Source organism: Convolutriloba macropyga, chromosome 11 (assembly GCF_964194025.1).
Source record: "Convolutriloba macropyga chromosome 11, txConMacr16.3, whole genome shotgun sequence".
In the NCBI taxonomy this organism is placed as follows: domain Eukaryota; kingdom Metazoa; phylum Xenacoelomorpha; order Acoela; family Convolutidae; genus Convolutriloba; species Convolutriloba macropyga.
This window is the reverse complement of record NC_134478.1, coordinates 7,024,273-7,041,421: the sequence shown is the minus strand read 5'-3', so window position 1 is coordinate 7,041,421 and position 17,149 is coordinate 7,024,273. Positions and strand designations below refer to the sequence as shown.

General features: G+C 36.6%; 1 protein-coding gene across 1 annotated transcript in view; it reads left to right on the top strand.

Annotated features, from left to right (window-relative positions):
- Positions 1–610: 610 nt before the first annotated feature.
- Positions 611–17,149, top strand: part of LOC142349548 (uncharacterized) — a 46,402-nt gene continuing 29,863 nt past the window's right edge. The window contains exons 1-2 of the mRNA XM_075401183.1: positions 611–762; positions 10,919–11,123. Of these exons, the coding sequence (XP_075257298.1) occupies positions 657–762; positions 10,919–11,123 (311 nt within the window). The 5' untranslated portion in view covers positions 611–656. The remainder of the gene's footprint in view (positions 763–10,918; positions 11,124–17,149) is intronic.

The following is a 17,149-nucleotide window of genomic DNA, read 5'->3' as shown; positions in this document are numbered from 1 at the left end:
GGGGTAGCATGACTGATACTTTCAACTGTTGAAGTAGCAGTAATCATTGCAATTACCAAAACTTAGTCTTTTGCGTGGTTTCTGATGTTCATCCAGTAAAATTTGGAAGTGCTCCCCGAAAAAAAAATTCCCCTTGGGGTTAACTATCTCTTCTCTTTTTTCATGGACCTCCGCGATTGGAACTCCGGTCGATTGGAACTTTTTGGTTGGACCTCTTGGTTCTGAGCAGACTTTCCAGACTCCTGAAAGTGTCTTAATCGGACCGTACAGACTCTGGCAAGATTTCTCGTCAGACTATCCAGACCATGCCACACAACTATCCAGACCCTAGACCACGCTATGATCAGACTATCCAGACTCTGGGCGGGCTCTGATCAGACTGTTCAGACCGTAGATAGTGCTGCCAGACTCTGTGAAGCGGTCGCGGCATACAACCAGTCGGTCTGATCAGGGCTGGCATGGGTAACGCACAGCTCATTGAAGCTGTTGATTTTGCTATTTTAGTCTACTCTAGCCATGATTATAAAACCAACTGTCGAAATTACTCCTCATTGGTACTTAAATAGTTCATTTATATAATTTGTTTACTTAGATTGTATACCAGACCAGTTTTATAAACAAATAGACAACGTTCGAGATGAACCGAGGTTAAATGTATGCTATTTGTAACTACTACGGTTTTTATGATGGTCACAGTGATTACATCTGAAACATTATGGCTAATTTGGTTGGTTTTGTCAATCAGCATTTTCGAGTTTCAAGGTGAGTAAACTTTTAGAGGTTTTAAAAAATGCTAATGTCCTTAATTAGAGGACCATCCAGGCTGAGGACCCAGACTGAACTAACCTCTGGTCAGGTCTGTGTTCTCGAAATGGCTCCTAAGGCGCATCAGTCTGATTAGAGGAGGATTTAATCCCAAGGTGTCTTCAGAGCCAGAAATTTATCGGATCTATTCTGTTTCGCCTCCCCCAGTGTTTTTTATGACCCCAAGTTACAAATTATATGTTGTTATATAGCACGTTACTATGTAAAAAAATAGCACGTGCGCCTGGGGTTATAAAAATTTATGCTCACTAAGCGGGGGGGGGGGGGGGGGCAAAACAGAATAGATCCAATTTATCAATCGCATTTCTTTCTATTTATTTAATTAAGATGTTGTCTTGTCATTAGAACTGGTTTTTCAGGGTATTTGACTCCAATCAGATCCATTGTTAATTAAAAACGCACTATGAGCGCAGAAAAAACTAAACGCTTTTTTGTGTGATAAAAGGTGCATTCAAAAAGGTTTTGAGAGCACAAAAGTCAATGACCGCACTTTAATTTGATTAGAGGTTGCTTAGCTCAATAACAACAGCTCTTCATATTTTTGTTTTCGAACGCTATAGAATCCAAGATTTTTTATCTAAATGTTCTGGCTGAACAGAAAATTAAGAATATTGAAGAGCTGCAGCCTCATTGCTTTCAAAAAGAAAACAGATCGGTGGCGCCAGTTGATTCAGAAAACAAGCTTTCAGCTTCAATTGATGGCATCGCTGCCTCGAGATATACTCATTCAAACTCATTGACAGGATTAAAAAGTCAGGGTCGACTAATTTCTCAATAGAAAATTTATACAAAAAAGCATGCTCAAAATATTTTGTAAAAAAGACGGAAATTTTTTTTTTTAAAAAAAAAGTGGGAACAAAGGGAGCTGAGGCTATGTTACATCGTTAAAAAAATTTATTCAATTCAATTGAAGAATAATTCTGCCCAGAATCTTGCAAATTTTTGTAATTGACGGTAAACAAATGTATAAACAACAATCAAGCTACAGCGGATGATTGGAGTAAGTGCTGAAATACGTTGTGATGTATTTAATTTTTCTCGATGTAATTGACTCAAACGGGTTCATGTTTTGTTAAATTTTGCTTCTTTTATTTGATGTATCGTCGGCGCTAGGAGTTAGACCCCGAGCGCTCACTCAAAGAAGAATAAGAAAGAATGTATGAGAATTGAATGCTAGAGTTTGGATGAATCAAGCAACCTCATTCGTTGCAATCTGGTTCTCCTAAATAAGCTTTCTTAAATAACCTAAAACAAAAGAAATATAGCATTGCTTCGGTTGTCATTTGCTTGATTTCCTAAATTGGGGTCAAGTTCCACCACACTCGGGTAAGTTCCATCTGTTCCATGAACTTTTTGCAAACCAAAAACCGTTCAAGTAATGAGTTCAAATCGGAAGATATCTAAGAACAGCAAAAGCGTTTTCAAATTGTAAACAAATAAACGTGTTCAAAATTCTATCCCCACACTCATCGCCATGGCAGCAACAAAAAACTGAGAGAAAAATGGAGACTATTAATAGTGACTGTGAAACACCGTTCGAGTAGTCTAGCAATTGCGTTACAATTACCGTCTAATTTAGATCAATTGGAATTGCGATGCGAATGTGTAGTCTAATGTGCTGCTTGAAATCGCAACTTATTGAAATTTTAGTGAAAAAGCGATGCAATTGCACTCTGAACAATTATCTTGGAAACGTGGTGCGTTTCCAGTCAAAAAACAATTAAGCTCAAAAAGGAACGAGGGAGAGAAAAAATGAATTCAAATAATTTACTGAGAAGAACGCATACTTCAGCAAAATAAGGAGTCATGAACAGATTTACATCCCTTGTAGACGGAGGTAAAATAACATCATGTGAACAATTAAAAAAGTCATGAATATATCATACCCCAGTGAACTGAGCTTAGAATCTAAGGCAGACTCCCCCACAACATCTAAAACCCGCCGCTTTAGAAAATTTTTGTATGTGTCAATAATTTAAAACAACAATTAGGTATATTTAAAAAGTGAAAAGCCTAATTAACGGTAAGGAATTTATCAATAATTAATTAAAATTTGAATATAGACAAGTACATTAATTACAGGTTATCGTATCTATATATATATATATATATATATATATATATATATATATATATATATGTATATATATATACATATATATATATATATAAATTTTTATATATATATATATATATATATATATATATTTGATGGCTATCATAGCTAAAAATTTTTATTTAAGTAAACGTATCGCAATTTATGGCAAATTCTGGTGAGCATTAAGTGTAGGAAAAGAACACATTTGAAACTGTTAATGGAATTGCGGTACTATTCCACTGTTTTTGAAAAAAATTAAAGTAAAAAAATAACAAATGATATTCGTCTGAGACCCATTATAAATGGAACGCAACAGTTTTACGATTGTTGAAGAACAAAGCTCAATTGAAAGGCAACAAAAAATGGGTTAAATTTAAAGCAACCAAGTTTTAATGAGATTATCGACATTGAAGATTTAAAGGAAAAGAGTTTCAAACGAAATAGTTTAGAAGTTGCTTAAAACAAAATGGACTCGCAACGTCAAGAATTGACATACTGATCTCTCATTCCTAGTCAGAATAGTCATAATTTGAATGGAAGTTTGTGGCCGGCCGGATTTGTGGATCAGGTGAACTGACGACAAGAATTTCAAAATTGCTTTTTCCCGCTGTTGGTTGAGTGCTCTCTTCTTGTATATTTGCTATTTCTTCTTCTACGCATAATCAGTGGCTGCTGATTCTAGGGTTTTCGGGCTGACATTGCCTGAGAGATTTTGCTGTTAGCGGATGAACTTCCTGATGAGTTGTCAGCCTGGCGGTGACAAATTTTTGTGTCCGCCTACATTTCTTCTTGAGGTCCCTAGTATAACGCACAATCTTCTCATCTGTCGCTTTTTCGTATAGTAGAGGTCTTCCTTGCGCATGTTTCCAAAATGTGTTCTTTCCCTCTGCTGTGGTGCCAAATTTGGCGATGTCTTCTTTTCGTACCCTTACTTCGATTACTTATGGCTCTCCAACTGCTGTTTTTGTGGGAAATGTACGTGTGTCAATACTACCAGTTGCGGGATGTCCGACAAAACCAAAGAGATTTTTCTCGGAGCGTTTTGTCATTTTCCTTGCTAGCTTCAACTCCAAAGACCTTACGTTTGTGGAATGGATTTCGCAAGTTTCAGATGTAGAATCAAACTGAAGACTTTGACTAACTTATACTGTTTGCCGTTGTAGCGGCGTCCAGCGTCTACTTGAGCACGAGTCATGGCTTCCACTATCTGGTTATTACTCCGTTCTGCAAAGACCCAGCCGTTGTCGTCCAGGTGTTTTTCTGCGTCTAAATAATTTTTTAAAGTCTGTTATTATGTTAAATTTTTGAAATAAACTTGAATTGTACTTATGTTACTAAGTGTTGAATTTTTTTGCTAAAATTTGCTTGGAAAAGTGTTGTGTTTGTTGTATTTTGTTTACGTATGCGTAATTGATATAATATTGACTTTGCTGATTCATTAATCGTGAAAGCATTGGAATTACATGCTGTTTTCATACAATATAAGCCTCGTTTTTAGTTTGTAGCAAACGTTCTACTAATCCAATAGCTCCGTGACAATTTGCATATAAGGTGATTGTGTTAAAATTACTTTTTTAACAAAGATGTTAATTTTTTTTCTTTTATGCACCGTGCTTGATCAGACGAATATTTCGTAGTACTCCGTGAGTCTTAGTGTATTCATCTAGCAATTAAACAGCATTAGGACCACTTGTTTTTAATCCTTTTCACTAATTCTACTGTTGTACAATAGAACAAACAATGGACGCATGCAAGGAAATATAAATCTTGAACTTTTTCGTTGGTTATTTATAAAATCTATGTGTTCTTCTGCCTTGGGTTCAGAACAATTTTCATCTATTGTCCACTTTGACGAAGGAAGTACAGGTATACAGTTCATACTTAATCCGTACAGGGTTTGTATTTGGATTTCGGGGTGCAAATAGGGCAAGAACGCGTATTGGCCAAGGGAAATCTCCCGAGTCTCCCGGATGATTAAGATTGAGAGACTTAAATACTCCTGACTGGAATTTGGTATTGCAATCTTTACGTCAATACATACTCATCCTTACAGTACAACTGGTTCAAGCCAGTACAAGTGCAAGTACGAGATTACGTTTTTGTAGCGCTGTTCTCCGCTATGCAAGAAGCAGTCACGAACTTCCTCCCAGACAGCACCTTTTAGGATCAAAACTGCAAAGAAAACCATTCACTAAAAGTTGATTGAATATGGTGTGATTTGTACCTCATTTGAAGAGACTTTTGCGTTTACATCAGGGTTGGGGGTTGGTTGGAAATTTACTTGACCTGGCGTTGTTGGCGGTGGTGTTTATGGGGATAAAATAAAGCTGCCCATGTTGTTAGAATTTCGTGATTGGGTTAGTGCTGCGTGTGCAGAGAGGGAATTTAGCAACTGTTCACTTCGACGGTTTAATGCAAAAGGCAATTCATTATCTTTTATTAGCCAACTATAAATGGCACGAGTGTAATGTGCTTTTTTTACCTCATTATTATAAAGCACTTGACAGTTTGATGGTGTGGTGTTTGTATCAATTGCCTCAATAGCGTCACAAGAGCGGTTAATTGTTGCTAACGCAAATTCTTTGTCTAAGTTCTTTGTAACTCTTGTTTTTTAATTTGGTTGGCAAGTAAAATAATCTATCATTCCCGTTTTAGAACCTGGTTTGCGATCAATATTGAAGTCAAAGGGTAATAATTGGTCCAAACATCGTTTTAAACGATTATTGTAAAAATTTTTAGATCGATGTTTTTTAATAATTGATAGTAATGCGCAACGACCAGAGAATAATTTAAAGTAATGCTTACATTATTAATTAAAAAATTCTACAGACCAGAATTCCCCCAAAATGTTTCAATTCAATTACACTATCCATTTCCTCTTTGCTGTTGAGGAAACGTGATGTGCGTGATGTGAATGCTATTGTTTGCCAGGCTGTCGGTGAACACTGCTCTAGTGCAGCACCTAAGACTAAACGCGATGCATTGAATTTGATGCTGGTTTCCAAGAGTGGATTATAACGCGTGTTTTCAGTTGTATTTGCTACCTGGCTTTCATTGTTTTTAAAATGTAATTCTAATTCATCATTCCATTGGAATTTTTTGTTGTTATTAAGAGGGTTCTCAAAGAATGGCATAAACGTGATAAATTGGGAGTGAACTTTCCTCATTATTTACTGAGCCTCAGAATAATTGTTTTTGTTTGAGAAATTGAAGAACCGAAATAATTAGGATTGCTCATTTTTTGAATTCTTTTGCAGAGATGCCTGATTGATTGAAATTATAACCTACCAATTTGATTTCAGTTTTGGCAAAATGACATTTTTCAGATTAATTTGAAGGTTATCTGTGTAAAATTTTTTAAGATATTTGTAAACTAATTTTAGTGTTCCTCTTTAGATCCTGTACTGGCAATAACATCATCTAAAAACAATTTGTTTATTTTCGGTTAATGTATAACCCAATACTTTTGGAATGCTGCCGGCATGTCACTGAGACCACACAAACCAGTCATCACTCCCAATGAGTGGTCGGTGTCTTACAATTGTACTTTTAACCGTTTTTGCAGTTGTCGCATTTCACTGTTGTGATAGTGAAACCAACCATCTTGATTATATAATTCGAAAATGTTTTAAGTCTTGCACGGTTTCACCCGAAAGCCGTTTTTGCCGTTCATAACCACCGCGTTTGCTCGGTTTTGTGTATAATCATGCATACCCTGCCGGAATCCACTAGCAATTTTGTCTCGACCTTCCCAAAATGTACTTGTACATTCACTGTTTCTAGCTCCCTGAAATTTTGGTCATCTACAATAATTGCAACAAAGTTATCTTTGGTTTCATCGTAAACTGGATCATATTTTGCATTATGATGTAATGTTGTTGTAGCATATTGTTTATATGATTGAAATCATCATCCATCGATGGCGATGTTCCTACTCTTGCAGCTTCAGATAGTTCATCCTCAACCTTGTTGAAGAGCGTTTTTGGCCTCATGTTTCTTGATTTTCGACAAACTTTAGCAAAAAACTATAGATGATGCCACAATTTTTGCATGTTTTACCCCCAGCTTGCAAATTTTGATGACGACTGGGAGAACAGGTATTCCCGCATTTAGGATCGACAGTAAGTTTGTATTTACGTGAAGTTGAGCAAGGATTGTTTCAAGAGTTTTGAGTGTTATTGACAGGTGGATTGGAGTTTGAAATGATTACCGTATGGGCAGAAGTTCCCGATAATAGGTTGTTTTTGAGTACCCATCTTTACAATGGTGGCTGTTATAGTGCTTTTTAGGAGCCCGTTTTTCCTTTAGGAGTTCACGTTGAATTTCAACATCCTCCACATTTGCAATGGGGACGCCTCAAATTATCGAATCTTCATGACTACCGAGATTACAATTAAGGAAAATTTCACACAGAATTCCGTAATATTTTTCAACAGGATCTCTCTTTAGGTGTTTTCTTGTATGAAAGGCATAACGAACGAATGATATATTTCTCTGTATTGCGAAGACATTGTCAGAAATATCCCACAACTCCTTCGTTGTTATCTGATCAATTTAGACAGTCAGTGCCTGGTAACCTTCTGTGCCCAGGCTAAGATAGGAGAGAGAGAGACGGCTTTACCATTACAAGTTTTCCAAGGTTGATCACAACATAGAACTGCCGCAGCCGCGTTCTTTTGACATTTGTATAGCCAAGTTTTCTTTAGTTCGTTTCGGAATCTACGATCGCGTTTACTTTGGCCAAGGCTTTTATTTAAGTCTTCCATATAGATCGGATCAAATGGTAGAGTTACTTTATTTGGTGGTGCTCCTCGTTAAAGGTCGATCGAGATTCTTTCTTTTGCTAAATGATGCACCCTTGTTCTTGTTGTAGTGGAGGTAAAAGGTTGATCTTTCCCAAAGTGGTTCAATCCCGAGAAGAGCACATCCGTTTGGCGCTGTCTTCGCCATGTGATAATCGGTTTGAGTAGTCTAGCAATTGAGACACCATTACCGTCAGTTTAAATAGATTGGTTTTGCGACGGGAATGCGTGGTCAAATGTGATGCTGGAAATTGCAAGTTATTGAAATGGTAGTGGAAAGCTGATGCGAATCCAGTCGGAATATTAGTTTTCAAAGCTTGGTTGCGTTTCCACTCAAACTACTTTTTGGCTCAACAAAAATGCGAGAGAAAGAACACCTGAATTGAATTAGGTTACTGGGATGAATGAACAATGAAGCAAATGTGGGCAGCATGAAACGATTTACATCCCTTGGAGACGGAGGTGAAATAACAACATGTCAACAATGTACAAGTCATGAATATATCATACCCCAGTTATCTGCGATCACAATCTAGTGCAGTTTTCCCAACAGTACCACAAAGACGAAAACAATTATGTGATTTGCTTGTTCCTTGGTACGCATAAAAGTTGCAGACGAACATAGTCAGACAGACATATAGTCTGAAAACACAATCAAATGCCCAAACGAATAGCTGACATGCACACGATCACCACAGACATACTGATCACCACAGGCATACGTACCACAGGCATACTCAATACACAAATATACAAAACACACGCACATAGCATACGCAAAACAAGCAAACACCACACATATGCGTACGTGTGAACACCACACAAGTGATATTTGCGTACGTTATATGTAACTGATCTGACTAAAAACTTGACGAGACGGATTACTAATCCTCGTTGCTCTCATATTTTTTTCAAAATGAGGGAACATATATGTGAGGCTGGTTTTTTTCTTCATGTAAACTATCACTTTTTTCACATCGTAGAGAAAATGGGAGAAACATCAAAATTTAACCCTTAGAGCCAATGCTTAGTTTTGTAAATACATGCATTATTTAGTGCAGGTCCATATCGGCAGCAGATTTTGAAAAATGAAAGGCAAACAGGTAAAGAAATTATGTTTTTTGGGGGGGCGGGGGGGTGGTTTTGAGGTTGGCGGAGACATAATAAATTACTGTAGTAGTATATAAAAACGTTATTAAAGTTGATGAAAAAGTTACATTGGATTATATCTTTTCACTTAAAGGCAACACAAGATGTCACAATTTTTGTTACAACATTTTTACTCATTTGTTTCGCTCCCTCTCAGCACTTGTTTTAGATTTTAAGGTTTATAGTTTTTAATTACAGAATCCTTTTTAAAAACCATCAAAATCAAGAAAACGTCGATACAACAGGTGTAAATGATATGCATGCTAAATTTTTGTTTTCTCTGAGCTGGTATAAAAAATTTCAAAAGTTGTAGTACCTTGATTTTTTTTCTGGTTTTAATTGCATAAAATATTTTCAAAAGAAATAATTGTGATAAATCTTAAAAGCAAACAAAGAAAAAAATTCTATAGAACGAGGACAATAATTTTTAAAAAGTTTTTTCCTCTTTTTAGCTATTTTTTCTGGCCTATCACCCAAGCTTAAATTCATTTAACTGTGAAAACTTAAAATTAAACATTCCGAATTCAGGGCACCTGGTTCGGCATTTTATAATAACTTGAACTAGACGACTTGTCGAAAAAACAAAATTTAACATCACTTTCAACTTATTTCTGATGAATTCCCTTCATTCGGTAGTTTAAATTCTTCAAACTGTTCGGAGAAAATTTCATCAGTCTGGCATAAACGAAACAGAAAAAGTGGAAAAAGATACATTGGTAAATTTGAAATCATTTTTTTCATTTTTTGTTTGAGTTCGTAAGTCAATCAATTCCGCCTATTTATTTGCTATTTCTAATATATCAGGTTAATTCACCAAATTATTTCGTAAATTACTCATTTTTATTTTTTTGTTGAATTTTCTTGTAGACCGATTGCTCTTGTTTAAATTTCTGTTTTAATTTGATAAATAAGTGACAAAGCAATTTTTAAACAAAATGAAGATCGTGATATTTTCAATTTCCCGTTTAAAGTAAGTCGTGCTCAAGGTTGCTTTAAAAAACTGCTTCACAAAAAAATTTTAGCTTCACAAAATTGATAGTAAAAGGAATTTTTCTTCGAGAACGAAAGAAATATTTTTGGTTAACGTATATTGGAACATTCTTTGCTAGAGTTTTCCACAGGAAGTCTTACTTAGTCGAGCGGTTTTCATCGATTCCACGCTTAATCATTTCTCTCGGGAATACTTTTCGATGGGCCATCGAAGCCTTATCAAAAAAGGGATCTTTTCCGTTTGTGCCCCCCGCACACACAGTACGTTATTCACCCCCAGTTACAGAGCACGTGCCATTACATAGTAAATCATTATTTTAAAATATAACTCCTCCATCCAAAATAATAAATTCTAGGATAACAAAGAAGACCTTTAATATGTGATCATCAATTAAAGAATTGACAACCAAAAGATGAAAGAGATTTAAACTAGCAGACATATGATCACAATGGAACGATAAAAATTGTTTGTGGGAAAATATTACTGGTGCCAATTTGTTTTTTCAGATGTTCTGACCCTTGTATGAAACGTTTCCGTAAACACACAAACAATGCAGGCTTTCTCGTAAAAAAAATTCTATTTTGCGATCAAATCCCACCTACGCCCGTTAAAGTAGATGGGATGTTTTCCGCTACAACCCCCCCCCCTTGAGTGAGTTTCTTGAAAAAATGGTGCAACCATGGCTGTTGATGTATTATACCTGACATGTAATTATGAAAATAGGCAACGTTTTCAAAAGGGAGCAAAACATTAATATTTGGGTGCCTAAGGTTTGGCTATGTAGGAGTGTGGGGAGTGTGCTAGCGGAAAAGATCCAGTACTGTCCAGTAATGGAGGTTAAAAGTTTGGATTGCGGCTATAATTGGAAAGAGCCAAAAAACGTTCATGTTGAGATATGGTAAAGTTACAGATATGCTTCCTAGGATGAAAATTCTGGACCCAAAACAGATATGGGCGCAGTGAACTCGGGTCGAGGACAAAATTTACACACCGAACAGACCAAAAGTGTGACATGGGCTAAACGTAAGAGACTTTTAATAAATATCGTTTCAGTTGTTCTCGCCACCCCGGATGTCAGTCTAAACCAAAGCGTGACAATAAGTGAGGGCAGCTTCAGTTTGGGAGAGAGTAATGACAACGAGGAAGAATCGGGAAGTCTGAACTCCGAATTTTGGGATGAATTTGAAGACTGGAAGTCGTTAATGTTCACAGTACCCCACCCTTTCACCCCAATGGGCAGAAAATGCGCCCATTACAGGTATTAACTGTGTACAATGTGTTCAACCAAATCTATGGATCGTCTATAATTCCAAAAAGATAGAAACTAAATCATACTTAAACTTCATCTCAGTGCATTTATTTCCAGAAATGGGTCAGAGGCATCTGTGATTTTCCGGGTCTTTCCCATTATAGCCCCCCCATCAACTTTTAAACCCCCCATTATGGTATAATTACCAAAAAAACTTTAGCCAAAAAACCTGCTGTTCGGTTGTAATAGATTTATATCAAGACACACGGACCGCTGAAGCATGGCCAGATGAGATAAAATACATATTCTAGAATTATTTTATGACCAATATAGGCTACTTGAACACATAAAGCTACAGTGCTAAAAGTTACATATAAATCGTTGCTTATATGAATGTACAAAATATCATAATCGGGGCTGTATCCAGAATATATCCGAATTGTACACAACATCGAAAATGATAAAGTAAACAAATCGCTGTGTTATCGCTCTTGATTTACCGATTAGTAGGTATAAGTCTCAGTTAAATTACTAATGTGGTTAAATAAGTTATTAATTCACCAAGTTATGTATACAGTTAAAAAACCCTTTCCAATCTAGTAATATCTAAAATATAAAGCTACAATATTGAACATCTATAAAAAGCTCTTCGTTCTTAGATCAGCGGGGATAGCTGGAACTTATGAGCTGTACTAAGTTCGGCTTACCAGTTTAGTTTCAGGACGGACGGAATAAATTTTAGAAAAAAACTAAAGTTTGGTTTGGGAGTTTGTCTGTGAGGAAAATGTTGCGAAAGTAAGTTGAGTTTCACAAGTCAAAAGATTTGGCTGTTTTTTTACAATTTTTCTGTCAACTGATTTTCAGGCTTCTCGGTGTGTTCTGTTATTTCAACTCAGAGATTTCTCTCTCTCCACTTCGTTTCGAGAGAGAACCATTTGCGCCACGTCAGGTGGGTTGATGATATCTGACGTTGCAGGATGAAATTACACACCATTTGGTGGTTCAGTATTTATTCAGCAAGTTTATTTTAAATAAAAGTTGGTTCTCAAGTAGCTGTTTCTTTTGTGTTTGTGGTAGAAAGTACCATATGGTGCAAGAACCACGGAGCCAAAATTTTCAAGTCTGACTCAACTCTAACTCAATTTTTGTGACCTTGGGAGGTTTTAAAAGTGAACTAGAAGTGTGTTTCTACGGTTACAGCTCACCCCGATTTTAAGAACGAAGAAATATTTACTACATCAGTTGTACATGATCTGTATTGAAAAGTATTAATGAACATTGACAATAAAAACCATCACCTTGAGTATACCAAATTTTTAGTTTTCACTTTGAGCCATTTTCCGTTTAAGTTTTTTGGACTTTTTCTTTGCTTCTTCTAGTTTTTCTTCTAGCTGACGGTTTTTTTTCTCTAATACTGCTATCTGCTGCTCAGCTTTTCTTGTTTTTGCAGATAGTTCGAGATTTGTTGTGGCGTACGACCTTGCAAGCTTGACCGTATTATCTTCGCCCTGGCATTTGAGGCGATTCGATATCAAATATTGACGGCGCCATTAATCGTTGTTTGCCGCGCCGGTCGTTTTCCTTTCCATTTTCAGCTGTTCTAATTGGAGTTGCAAATCTTCTACCTCTTGTTCTCGTTGGAAAAGTTGTTGCCGGAACGTTGAGTTTTCTGTTATGAGGGTTGCATTTGTTAATTCATATTGCCCGTTTTCTTCTTCAGGGAAGGCTGTTATTGCTTCCTAAGGAGCTTTTATGTACGTGCAGAGAGTTTTTTTGTACAGATTGTAGCTCCTATTTTTCACATCGCAATCTTTTATCCTCCACACGTTCTTTGAGCTTGGAAGGGGGAATACGTTAATTACTGGGACCTCTGAAACAGGAACTTTATGCACTGTTTTTAGAATTTTATTGGTTATTGTTGTCTTCCCTTCTACTCTAAAATTGTTAAATTCCGGTTTGAGGCTGTACTTTAAATTATTCACGAATCTGGGGTTTTCGGTATTCAGCTGATATTCTCTAACTTTTTGTGTTTCCAAACATAATTTTATGTTTCGGTGATCTTGTTCGGTTAGGAGGTCGTCAATATTGGAGAGTCGGATGGCTCTTCCATTTCTGGCATTGTTGCCGTTGCAGATTCGTGATGAATTTTCCAATTTGTTATTGGGTCGTATTCTTTGGGTTGACAGTTGGACATCTTCTTTGCTGGGTGTTGGACTAACTCGATTGGATTTTTTGGTGCTGAAGTTGAGGGACTACAGAGGAGTTTAACGCTGAAAGTTAATTTTTAGCTAAATGCTTTTTGTTATTATTAACTAGCTATTAGCTAAATGCTTTTTGTTATTATTAACTAGCTGGTGGTCTTAGTATTTGCTAAATGCAATACCACCACGGTAAAAGAAAGAATTAGAAGGAACCAAGGACAATCACCCAAAGAATGAGCTCTAATTCTTCCGCAAAGAAACATAGGAATGCATGAATCAGAGCTTGCAAAATGAAATGTATGAGGGGTAGAGTCATGATGAAAGGAAGAAATGAAATCAGAGCGGTATAAGCGGGCATTTTTATTTTCTTAAGCCGTAGTGGTGTTGTGTGCATAAGGAATAATCATTAACACCAACTTTCCGTTGTTTTGCATTGTTCCGAGAGGAAAAAATTCATTGCTAAACCTGCTATTCTTAGAAATTTTACTAAAGCTGAATAGTTTCGTTGCATACAGGACGTGACGGACTATTTGAAATGGAAATATTACAGAAACTATAGTAAGGGTGCGATAAAAGATGAGTTGAGTGATTTAAAGATAACTGAGTTTTGATCCAATAGAATAAGTCACACTGACAATAAAAAACAATGGAAAGGGGTACATTTGTGTTTTACACAGTGGGCAATGTGTATTCCTTTTATTTGCTATCAAGTCACGATAACAGCTAAAACATACAAAATGGTCTTGATCACCGTTTGGGGGGTGAAGTTTTTCAAAACGCTTTACAAATCTTAAAACAAATTGGACATACTATTCCAGTGGGTGTATTGATCAAAGGTTGGAAAAAGGTTGTGTTTTTATTTCCCATCTTAAATGGCTTAAATGTTTTGTTTATCAGGTTGGGTTTAACTCCAAGGATTGTCGGGGGTAATCGGGTGGTTACACACAGGACAGGAGTTGAGGGTCTTGATACATTTTATGCAAAAAATGTGGTCTTTGTGGGTCTTAAAGGGGCTAAGTTAAGTTTCGGCTACCTCCTTCTTGGTTTGTCCACAAAGATCGCATCGGAAATAGTAACTATAACTGGACGTATAAATCGGCTGATTGCAAACGGGGCAATGGGGGTGGTCCCTATATTCAAATAACTGTTGTCGACAAGGGATGCATGCAAAATGAGGGGGCTGATTTTGGGAATTTGCGAGCATTTTCTTAAATTTCTTGACGGATGTGTAACAAATGGGGCATTCAACAACATTTTCGTCAGTAAAAGAGGATTTGGGAAAGAACCAACTATTTACATAACTTAGAATAGCAGACATAATTTTAAAGTGTTTTTTAAAAAAGGCTGTGGATAGTAATGGGAAAAGTGTCCCTTAAATCGACAAGGCACAGGAAGAGTTTCCACTGCGTGTTGTTGGGGCGTACTTTAAGGTTTCCCTTTTGGCCTGTCTCACGATCTTCGTAATACACAATGATGCATGGTTCTACATCTTGAAGGCCAGGGCAAATAAGATCGAAAGATTTCTGGAGATACGTGGTTCTAACTAGTCGTTCTTCATTATAAAAATACATTTTGGCGGTCAAAAGGAGAAAAAGGAATCGAAGTAAACAGAGGGTCAGATTTTATCAAGATTAAAAGGGAGTGTGGTGGAGACAGATGTTGACAAGTGGAGAAAAAAGTACCAAAAGGGGGAAGTTGGCAGCACTGTAATGTATCCGTCTTCCCAGGAGTCTAAATATTCAAAATGGATTATCAACGTGGGTACTAGTGTGTTATTGTGTACTAATTTTCCGTTCAGAAGGAACATTTTTGGGAATTAATTACTTTTTAAAAAAAATTATAAGTCATCAAGGTTGTCGGGCCAAAAAGTGAGATTTATATTAGCGAGAAATACAAAGAAATGCCAGTGATTAGAGTTTGGTGTCAGGGTTATAAATCCTGTCTCGCAAGTGTCCCAGTAGTCGAACTCGACTATTAGCTGAGGGGTCAATATATTATTTTCTGAAGAAAATGTTCTGGAAAAACCGAGTATTGACACCAATTGACCCTTATAACGGAAGTGCATTAGTTGAGCTTATTTTTCTTACAAAAAATATTTGTTATAAAACAATCTTGTATAAAACTGGAGGTTTTAAAAGTGAACTAGAAGTGTGTTTCTACGGTTACAGCTCACCCCAATTTTAAGAACGAAGAAAGATTTACTACATCAGTTGTACATGATCTGTATTGAAAAGTATTAATGAACATTTACAATAAAAACCATCACCTTGAGTATACCAAATTTTTAGTTTTCACTCTGAGCCATTTTCCGTTTAAGTTTTTTGGACTTGTTCTTTGCTTCTTCTAGTTTTTGTTCTAGCTGACGGTTTTTTTCTCTAATACTGCGATCTGCTGCTCAGCTTTTCTTGTTTTTGCAGATAGTTCGAGGTTTGTTGTGGCGTAAGACCTTGCAAGCTTGACCGTATTATCTTCGCCCTGGCATTTGAGGCGATTCGATATCAAATATTGACGGCGCCATTAATCGTTGTTTGCCGCTCCGGTCGTTTTCCTTTCCAAATTCATCTAATCTAATTGGAGTTGCAAATCTTCCACCTCTAGTTCTCGTTGGAAAAGTTGTTGCCGGAACGTTGAGTTTTCTGTTATGAGGGCTGCATTTGTTAATTCATATTGCCCGTTTTCTTCTTCAGGGAAGGCTGTTATTGCTTCATAAGGAGCTTTTATGTACGTGCAGAGAGTTTTGTTGTACAGATTGTAGCTCCTATTTTTCACATCGCAATCTTTTGTCCTCAACACGTTCTTTGAGCTTGGAAGGGGGAATACGTTAATTACTGGGACCTCTGAAACAGAAACTTCATGCACTGTTTTTAGAATTTTATTGGTTATTGTTGTCTTCCCTTCTACTCTAAAATTGTTAAATTCCGGTTTGAGGCTGTACTTTAAATTATTCACGACGAGGATTTGGGAAAGAACCAATTATATACATAACTTAGAATAGCAGACATAATTTTAAAGTGTTTTTTAAAAAAGGCTGTGGATAGTAATGGGAAAAGTGTCCCTTAAATCGACATGGCACAGGAAGAGTTTCCACTGCGTGTTGTTGAGGCGTACTTTAAGGTTTCCCTTTTGGCCTGTCTCACGATCTTCGTAATACACAATGATGCATGGTTCTACATCTTGAAGGCCAGGCAAATAAGATCGAAAGATTTCTGGAGATACGCGTTTCTAACTAGTCGTTCTTCATTATAAAAATACATTTTGGCGGTCAAAAGGAGAAAAAGGAATCGAAGTAAACGGGGGTCAGATTTTATCAAGATTAAATGGGAGTGTAGTGGAGACAGATGTTGACAAGTGGAGAAAAAAGTACCGAAAGGGGGAAGTTGACAGCACTGTAATGTCTTCCCAGGAGTCTAAATATTCAAAATGGATTATCAACGTGGGTACTAGTGTGTTATTGTGTACTAATTTTCCGTTCAGAAGGAACATTTTTGGGAATTAATTACTTTTTAAAAAAATTATAAGTCATCAAGGTTGTCGGGCCAAAAAGTGGGATTTATATTAGCGAGAAATACAAAGAAATGCCAGTGATTAGAGTTTGGTGTCAATGTTATAAATCCTGTCTCGCAAGTGTCCCAGTAGTCGAACTCGACTATTAGCTGAGGGGTCAATATATTATTTTCTGAAGAAAATGTTCTGGAAAAACCGAGTATTGACACCAATTGACCCTTATAACGGAAGTGCATTAGTTGAGCTTATTTTTCTTACAAAAAATATTTGGTATAAAACAATCTTGTACAAAACTGGAGGTTTTAAAAATGAACTAGAAGTGTGTTTCTA